The sequence below is a fragment of the Stegastes partitus genome, unplaced genomic scaffold, assembly GCF_000690725.1.
Source record: "Stegastes partitus isolate 25-593 unplaced genomic scaffold, Stegastes_partitus-1.0.2 Scaffold27, whole genome shotgun sequence".
In the NCBI taxonomy this organism is placed as follows: domain Eukaryota; kingdom Metazoa; phylum Chordata; class Actinopteri; family Pomacentridae; genus Stegastes; species Stegastes partitus.
In genome coordinates, this window is record NW_007577758.1 from 40,971 (window position 1) to 50,490 (window position 9,520).

Sequence of the window (9,520 nt, forward strand, 5' to 3'; positions counted from 1 at the left end):
TTATTTAGGTGAAGTTTCGAGTGTTTTGGGACAATTTCTTTCGTCACTTTGGAAACGTTTCAAATCATTTTAGATGGGTTTTGAGTCATTTATAAACACATTTTTTGCATGGTTGTGACTATTTTTTAATAATTTGGGATCATTTTAAATCAAACTGAGTCACTGGACATTTTTTAAAATAATTTCTGAGTCATTTTGGATTTGCATTGAGTTATTTTTACAAAGAAGACTTTTGCACAGTGTCATAAAACACACTTAAACTGTGATGGATGCAATTTATGATCAGTAATCTGAATATATTCAGCCTCAAAAACACAACAGTTATCCTGTTGGCAGAATAAAGCTTCATGTCAGAAAATCTCTATCTCTGCAATTAAAAACAACAACTACCAGAGAAAACAAATCAAAAACCAAACCGATAAGTCCAGACTCCTGTCAACAAAAACACACAAAACAGCAACAACGGTACAGAATAAACAACAACAACAACAACTGCAGCAGCAAAAACAAAGCACAGACGAAACACACTCACAGCGACGACGGACAAACAGCAAAACCACGAAGCAAACACCACGCGTGAACACTAACGAGAGGCGACAGCGGCGAGGGCGACCTCGCGTCACCGCCGTGTGATGTCACCACTGACCTTTTTACCATCATCATCTTCATCATCATCATCCTCCTCACTCTCAGCCTCCATCTCTGTTAAAATCAAACAAGCCTTCATCATCTCTTCTTCCCCCCAAAAACACAACAAACATGACAGAAAACCGGGTGAGAACTGGTGAGAATTCTGGAGTTAAAGATAAAAAGAGGAAGAAACTGAGCTGCAGGAAAACAATGAGTTAAATGTGATGAAACTTTTTGGTTTAATTTTCTTAAACCTCTGAATCCCAAAGCCCACCGGCAGGTTTTAAAGATGTGCTGTCTTTAAAAATGAGATCTGCAAAATTACACAATTCATCAGCCAGAAACTGTCAAAACAGAGAAATTTCAACATTCAAATGGTCCTTAAATTACACAAAAATGAACCAAATCTCAGCTTAAAGTCATTATATTTCATTAAAATCATCTCATTTGACATGTGTTACCTAAAAATTCACCAAAATTAAAGCGTTTGTTCAAATTCGATTCTGTAAAAAAGCAAAAATTCTGCGTTCCTTCGTGCAGCTGTGAAGCCTCCGGTGACTGAGCCGTGATTGACGGCCACCTGACAAAAAATTCAGGAACCTTTCGGCTGAACTGCAGGCAGTGTTTGGAAACTGATTTAAAAAAGTGAGCAGTGAAATATCTGCAGTGTGTAGAGTCACCACCTTCATCACCAGTATTGGTAACACACCTGAAAAAATGTTGTACATGTTGACTTTTATAAAATTTTTTCATCGTAAAATAAATATTCAAACACACTGTTTTGTGCAATAACATCATGTTTCTCTTGATAAATTTATGTACAATTCTACCTAAATCCTACAGTTACAGTACATTTATTAATTACGTCATATCTCTGTGTTTACTTTTGTATTTATTGTCTCATTTCTGACTTTGCTTTAGTGATCATTTCTCTGGTGAAGCTTCTTAAATTCAATTTTTTTCTTTAGTTTTTGTGAGTTCTGTCGCTCTAACTGTGTCTCTCTCCGTTCAGGTGCAGGACTTTATATATCTTACTGTCTTTTTGCCTTTTGTAGGTGGTGTCTGGTGTCTCTTTGTGTCTACTTTTACTTTTGTTCATGTTGTGTCTCTTTCTGTCTTGGTCGGGTAGTTTTTGCACGTGTTTGTGTTCACTTTGCATCTATTTTGTGTTGGTTGGGGCCCCTTTGGGGCAATTTGGGGCCCCTTGCCGCAATTCCGCAACCGGGTTTTCCTGGTTTCCGGCCTTCCTTGAAAAGGAAAAAACTAAAGTTTTATGACTAATCGACTTAAAAACTTGTGTTCATGCTACTGATCCTAGAGAAAAAGCAAATTCCACGAACTCGCTGCAGTTTAATTAGAAGTAACACAAAAAGACGAATGCAAACTATTATTTTATGTTGTTAAACATTCAGAAACTCGTCCATGATACTAAAAACATCTCATCAAATTGTGCCAAATTGCATTTTGTGTTTTTCACCTCTAGTGGTATCAAGTAGTAACTGACGAGAAATGAATTAATCTTTTTTTTTTTTTCTTTAAATGACAGACATTCAACACTTTTTGGTATTTCTGCACACGAGTTGTTGTGTTTCTATGAAGCTGCACGACGTTCTGTTGAGTAAAAATGTGACAAATAAAAAAAAACACCCAGAAACTATTCGGGGTTCGAGGGTTAACGTCCGTCCACCAATAAAGCAGCAGCGGATTTTCGTACACAACATCTGAAATTTGTGCACAAAAGCTGCGAATATGAATCGAGCGGCCGCCTGCAGACGAGTAAACAAGCTCTGCCTTGTGATTATTCAGCCACTCGACGGGTCACGGCTGCAGCACGAGGACGCACTTCAGCTCCTCGTCCTGCTTTCTGCAGCGCGTCAATAAAACTTCCCGTCTGCACACACGTTCATTCGCTGTTAAAAGCACCTCTGGCGGCCAAAGTCGCCGACCAACGTGAGGCGTCCTCTTTTGGAAAACTCCTCGAGAAGCTGATAATCGTCAACTTTTGATTGGATTCTCTGAGAGTCTCAGGAACGCGAGCAGGTTTGTCTCCGGTCCTCGGGGACGGAGCTGCAGCTCCGTCTCTGTACCTTTTCAAACCGGTGACTCATACGTCTGCCGAATGTGAAAAACAGAAGAAAAAACATTTCTTTTGATAACCGAGGCTCTTAAATTAAAGCCTCTCTGACATTTTCCAGCCACGTTCGGCCGCCGCGGCTCCACGAACCTCACAATCATTTGGCCATTTTCTGTTTTCTTTTTCTTTTTTAACACAAAGACTGTCACAGCTGAATACATTTCACATGGATTTGGAGGAAAAGTCCTTTTGTCTTCGTGTCTTACCTCCGGTGTTGTTGCTAGGCGACAGCGGCTCTTGGCTCTGATTGGCCGGCTGGTCCGTCAGTCTCTTGGTGTCCGTGTTGTTGGCCGGTTTGTGAGACTTCTTGTTCTTGATGAGGATTTTGCCCATCAGCTCCTGAGGACTGGGCAGAGGGACGCCCGACTCCAGCTGCAAACAAACACAAACCACGATCACGTCAATTGATCCCGACACGCGGCCCGATCGATCGGCGGTCGGCGCCTCTTACGGGATATTTGTCCAGAGGGTCGATCAGCAGAGCGTCTCCGAAGATCGATCGGCAATACTCCGCCATTTTGGCCTGCTGCTTCAACCTGAGGAGCAGATAAATTAGAATTAACGATTTGATTAATCGGTCGACTCGCTTCAGGAGGTCGAATGTGAACAACGAGATTCTCACGAGTCCACGTGGTTTTCAAAAGACAGGATGACGGGGAACGGCGACGTCTTGAAGGCGCACTCTGCGATGGCTTCGATCACTTCCTGGAAAATAAAAGAGAGAAAGACAGCAGAATCAAACACAAAAGAACGTTTTAGTCTGTTTTGAACCGTCTTAATGCTCAACACGGGACAAAACACGGCAGAAACCTTTAACCTGCTGAACCCCAGAACCTGCCGGTGGTATTGACAGCATGTTGTCTTTAGACTAGTTGCTGTAAAAGCTGTAAAAACATAAAGAATCACTGGCTTTCTGCTCTCTGAAGGTCCATAAACATGCTTAACATTATGGTATTTCATCATAATTACTTCATTCTAATGTCTGATTTAAAAATGTACCAAAAACAAACCTTTTGCAAAAACAGGATTCTACAAAAAAATTAAAGTTCTGTTTGGTGCAGCTGTGAAGCCATCAGTGACTCAGCTGGAACAAAGAGTACCGCGATAAAAATTCAAAAACTTTTCGACTGAACTGCAGGAAGTGTTAATGGAAAACAAATTAAACATGTAAGTAGTAAAATATCTGTCCTACGCAGAGTCTTCTAGTGTTGTTATTGTGGAAAACTGTTGTGTCAGTCTTTGTAAAATCAATATTACAATATTTTTTTATTGATTTATGACATCACATCGGTGTCGTATTGATCAGATATTCCACCAACTGCAGGAATTAAATAACCTCAGAGGAGAAACTCCTACAAACAGCAACAACAAAACTTCACCTCCTGTTTATTAAAATCTTTGGGGACTCATTATTCTGACAGATTCTGCAGTAAAGCTAATTTATTTTGGATATTTTATTTTGTCACAGATGTGATTTGGTGAGAGAAACTGTTTAGATTTTTCCACAAATACTGGAATTTGTCGCTTGTGTTACTTTTTCTTTTGAAGTCAACACAGTTAGATGCCGTTGGACCACCAGACAGCGATGATGCGTATCGGCTCGAACTCCGTCCACAATCATTGCAGACGCAGCGACGGCTCACATTTTACCTACTTCCTCCTTAAACACTCTGATGAGTTGTGAGCGAGCCAGCGGTTGATTCGTGTCACCGCAGACAGTCAGACGCACCTTGAAGGAGATTTCCGACGTCATGGTGAAGCCGTGAGTGATGACCGGCTCCTCCTCGGCCGTTCGTCCTTTCCACACGTCCAGTTCGACGCAGCGACAGCCGGCCAGCAGAACCTGACGGTACATCTCCACCGAGGAGCTTCCGGCCAGCTGACCGGCTGCAACACAAGCACAAGACGGAAAAGATGTAAAACAGTTCGACACAAACACCCGACTGGAGGCCAGAAAAGAGCAACAACTGTTTAAAAGACTGTTGATTCCTTCTGTTTTTACTGTTTCTGGCTGATAAACGGCGTCATTCTGGTGAGTTTTACTGTCTGTTTGGGCGTCAGAGGTTCGTGATCAACAGTCAGAAACACAATAATCTCCAACGTTTAGTCCCGTCCGACGCTTTCCTTTCACAGGTGGGCGATGTGGGAGCTCCACACGCTGGAATCCCAGCAGGACACAATCCAGACCTCGGTATTTAGGCCACGTCTCCTTTTAGATTCAGGTTCAACAGGTCTCGGCTCTTTGCTTGATTAAACCCAGAAGTGTTGAGTCCATTCGTGTCCCATTTCCTCTGGGTCCAGTCGGGCTGTTTGTTTCCACTCTGGGGCTGAATCCGACCGGTTTAGGTTCGATTAAAGACCTTTTGTGGCTCCAGATGTCTGCTGTTTACTGGAGGTGTTTCTGTTATCGCTGAGCTCGATGTTCCTCCAAGTCCACAGTTTGATTCTGCCAAAAAAACACAAACTGTGCTCCTGGTTGCAGTTTTCTTTTTCTGCTGTTTGTCCCAGTGTTTATTTATCTTCTTCCGATTAACAAAGGAACTCAACAACCTCCACACAATTAAAAGCACTGAGTTTGTTGGTTTTTCTCGTAGAAAATCTTGTTTTTCTCTCCTGCTGTCAAACAGAACCAGCTGTATGGAGATTTATGTGCTACTGGGATAAACTCTTCAGCCTCCAACCTTAATTGTCTCACTGGTGTTGCAACGACAAAGGAAAGTTGTGAGATAAGTCTGTTTTTTAACACTGCAGGCTTTGGTTTTATTGTCATTTTCTACTTTTAATCGCTGCACTTGGATGTTTTTGCAGTAAATCACAGCTAAAGCAACATTTACTGCTGAAAGCTCAGCTGATTCAGATGAGTTTTTAACTTAATTTGCATAAAAAATGATTGAAAACTATATATTTTAGAATATCTGTCACAGATTAAAGAAGCAGCACAGGTTTGATAAACACAAATATAACGTAACTCGGTTTCCTCAGAGTCCCGCCTGTGTTGCGGTGCTTTACCTGTCAGGTAGGTGTTGTGCGAGGACTTGATGAAATAGTGCGACAGAGGGAAGCTCATGTCTTCGGACTGATCCAGCTTTTCTGGTGGAATCACTCCGTTCTCGTCGCTGGACAGATAACTGACGAACGCCTGCAGAGAGATCGAACCTGAAGAAACACAAACGGCACGAGAGAAGCGTGAGAAACACAAACCCTGCTGCAGAACGAGCTGATTCGTTTTAAAGAGCCCTTTAATCTGCACTTTTACCAGTTTATACGTTTATATTTGGGGTCTACAGGAATATATTTACATGCTTCAAGGCTTAAAAACACATTATTTTGTCTGTTTTCTTTTTCTTAGTTTGAGTAGCTGCTAGCCGGAGTTATGCTTATATATTATGTGATGATGTAGATAAGTCGCAGAGGAAAAGCCTGGACTTCAAACGTGGCGTTTAAGGAGCAAGTTTTTTGTGGGAGAAAATAACTGCAACAAAAAAATAATGCATCACTTTGCAAAGGTCTTCTGGAGTTTTGGAAGCTTCTAGTAAAGTTGTTTTTAACCAACAAACTACATTACATTCCTCTGAAAATAAAGACATTTTTATTTACCTCATAACTTGTAAAATGTTCCAACTAGTGTATTTAAAGGTCAGAAACTTAGTTTATTTTAAGTCGACAATTGTTTAAATAATTCAGTTGCCTCACTTTTCTTCCACATTTTTGTTCATGTAGCTTAAAAAAAATAAAAATTAATTCAGTGACAAATTTGTAATGCAACTGTTTTTGTATTTTGAACTGCAGTTGAGTATTTAAACACAGGAAATGTGTTTTTTATCTTGTTTTTTCAACCTACAGGTCCTTTAACACACAATCCTAACAGACTGGATCTGTCCAGGCATGTTAATCTGAAATTCAGGTTATAATTAAGTTAGTAAAAACTTGAATTCAGTTTAAATAGTTGAGTTTAATTTTTTAAATCTCAAACTACATATATATATATAAATACAGAATAAGCAATGCATATATAATACATAAGCATTATTGAGAATTAAAAAAAGAAGAAGAAAGAAATTCCAGAAAAATAAGTTTCAGTTTGTTTTTCTAGCGAGGCCGCCTGATTGGCCGACTTCCATGTTCATCAACATTTTTCTTTTTTCATTCCTTTTTTTTTTCTTTTTCATAACTCCAGAACTACCGGTACTGTAATCTGATTGGCCGACTGTAACCTGATTGGCTGCTGACAGTGGGCGTGTTACCAAAACTGACCAATGGGGACGTGAACGGCCTCCCCCGCCTGAGGCTGTGGTGACCAATGGGAGAAGGACTCGCTCTGTTGTTGTTGTTTTATTAAATCATTTGATGCTGGACATTTTAAGTTTAAATTAGACAAAACATTACGTTGATGCAACATTATGAATTCAGCACAACCCGTCAACATGAAGTTTGTTCCTCTAAATGACTAAATTGTTATTAAACTAAACTGTGAGCGACGGCAGCTCCTCTGAATGACTATAGAGCTCATGTGGTGGTGTTTGGTGTCACCTTGCTTCAGCTGAGCCTGGTCGTGTTGGTATCTCTCCATCAGGCTGTGGGTCTGAGCTGGACGGAGAGGAGGATAAAGGATTTCGTTGAGTCTCGGGTCTCTCTGCTTGTTGTTGATGAACTCGGTCATCTGGTCGACCGACAGCGTCCCGTCTTTCCCTCCTCTGTGGAGCGGGACAGGACGGAGGTTAGAGGCTGCTGCAGGACGTCTGCAGCTACAGCGATCAATATTACGATATATAATCAATAATCACCACCTGCAGGCTGACTGTGAATATGCAGAACACAGCAAAACAATAATTCTTCTTCTTTATTCTCATATCAAAGAAATCAACCTGAAACTCATTAAACTGCTCATTTCTTGTCGTAGCTTCTGGTTCCTGTTGAAGAGAAAGACTTTCTGTTCACTCACTGCAGTTTGAAGATGTTTCCGAGCTCAGAACGAGGACAGAGACTGTCCAGGAAGCTCCGGTAGACCTCCAGAGTAAAGTCCTCCAGTTTGATGCTGTCGCCCTGATAAAGGTGCAGAACGAGGACGTTAAATTATTCTTAAATTTGCATGAGGTGCAATTATGGATGGGCAGAAATTTGTGCTGCTAGAAGCTCAGTTTAAATAATTTATAGTTGAAACTGCATTGATCAACTTCAGTACTTGAAATTAAAATGTTCATTTCTCAATTTGAATAATTGTAATTACTGTGATAACATTGAATTTTCAACGAGGATCAAATAAAGTTTCAGAGCAACTGAACTGATTCACAGAATATTATATTTGGCTTCGAGTTCATTGGAATAAAGTTTCATTTGAAGAAATGTAAATTATATCATTAAAATTTTGACTTTCGTTGTTCAGGTTGAGAAATTCAAATTCTGACTTCAAATTTAAATTTCAATAAGTCCGTTTGAGTGATTCAAATTCAGACATAAATTATTCAAATTCAGTTCCTGGTGGTAGAAACATCTGCCTGTTTTTATCAGCATCTGTGTTCATTTCATCCTTCTTTACTTGGTATAAAAAGATTTTTTTAAATGCAGCAATTATTCAGACTTTCTCTGTTTTGCCATAAAGAATCTCTCGTGTAAATATTCATGTACGCAAACAATCTGACTCTTCTAATGCTGCTTTCTATTTCCTGCTAAAAACAAAACTAAAACCACCACCGTCAGCTTTAAAAACTCGCCAACATTATACCATTTATCAGAATCAGAAACTGTAAGAACAGAAAGAATCGTGTGATTTTAGCCATAAAATAAAAGCAGCACGGCTCAGACGCAGGTTGTTGGACGTCCAGCAGGTGAAACATCTTTCTAGACTCTCCCGTTCATAATATCGAACACATTATTTACCCGTCCGTAGGGCAGTTTGCAGCTCTCCAGGGCATTCTCCACCCTCTTCCTGTCTGACGAAAACAGCCGAACGATGCTGCAAAAAAGCAACGACACCAAAACATCACCAGCTTATTATTAAAGGGAGATGAACATAAATAGAGCAATAGCGGTTACAGCTCATTGGTTTTTGGCTTTAACGTGTTGAATATTGACCAAAACAACAGATTTCTACAATTTAAAGTCAATTATTTAATAATACAAAACATTAAATAAGCGATTTCAGAAGTATTTACACTCTTAAAGTATTCAGTAAATGCATGTCTGGACATTTTACCTAATTCTTCTTTGCATAACAGCTGGAGCTCCGTCACATTCGGGGTTAATGAGTGAACCTCTTCCCGTTATTCTGCCATCCTTATTAGTGCTAACTCGATGTCTTTGTGCTATCTTTGCCTTGATTTAGCTGAGACACTCGTTCCACTGTCTGGAAACTGGGCCAGGCTTCGCTAATTTTACTCACCTGTACACACTCATCAGTTATTCTGTGAGTCCTCTTTCAATTTTCTTCGTTTTATTGACTGAGCAGCCCCCACAGGCCCAGTTCCTCCTTTTAGTTTTATCACTGATGTTTGATTATTATGCTACGAGGCAATAAATAACTTTGGTAAAGAAGAAGAACTGGTTTTATGCTGCTGATCTGCACCCTGACAGAGCTGGAATGTAACATTAATATAGCAGCTAACAACTATCTGCTAAGTGGATGTGAGTCCATCCTGTTGAAACTGTTGGACCTCCACATGCCTCTACATTTACCCTCTAACTCCACATTTACCCTCTAACTCTACATCTACCCTCTAAATCTACATCTACCCTCTAACTCTACATTTACCCTCTAAC

General features: G+C 40.2%; 1 protein-coding gene across 1 annotated transcript in view; it reads right to left on the reverse strand.

Moving 5' to 3' along the window:
- Positions 1 to 9,520, reverse strand: part of LOC103369141 (1-phosphatidylinositol 4,5-bisphosphate phosphodiesterase beta-1) — a 41,985-nt gene that overhangs the window by 19,174 nt on the left and 13,291 nt on the right. Inside the window, exons 7-15 of the mRNA XM_008297785.1 lie at positions 8,642 to 8,717; positions 7,707 to 7,807; positions 7,295 to 7,458; positions 5,774 to 5,920; positions 4,494 to 4,651; positions 3,387 to 3,469; positions 3,216 to 3,300; positions 2,971 to 3,136; positions 647 to 702 (exon numbers count right to left, since the gene is read on the reverse strand). Coding sequence (XP_008296007.1) covers positions 647 to 702; positions 2,971 to 3,136; positions 3,216 to 3,300; positions 3,387 to 3,469; positions 4,494 to 4,651; positions 5,774 to 5,920; positions 7,295 to 7,458; positions 7,707 to 7,807; positions 8,642 to 8,717 — 1,036 coding nt within the window. The remainder of the gene's footprint in view (positions 1 to 646; positions 703 to 2,970; positions 3,137 to 3,215; positions 3,301 to 3,386; positions 3,470 to 4,493; positions 4,652 to 5,773; positions 5,921 to 7,294; positions 7,459 to 7,706; positions 7,808 to 8,641; positions 8,718 to 9,520) is intronic.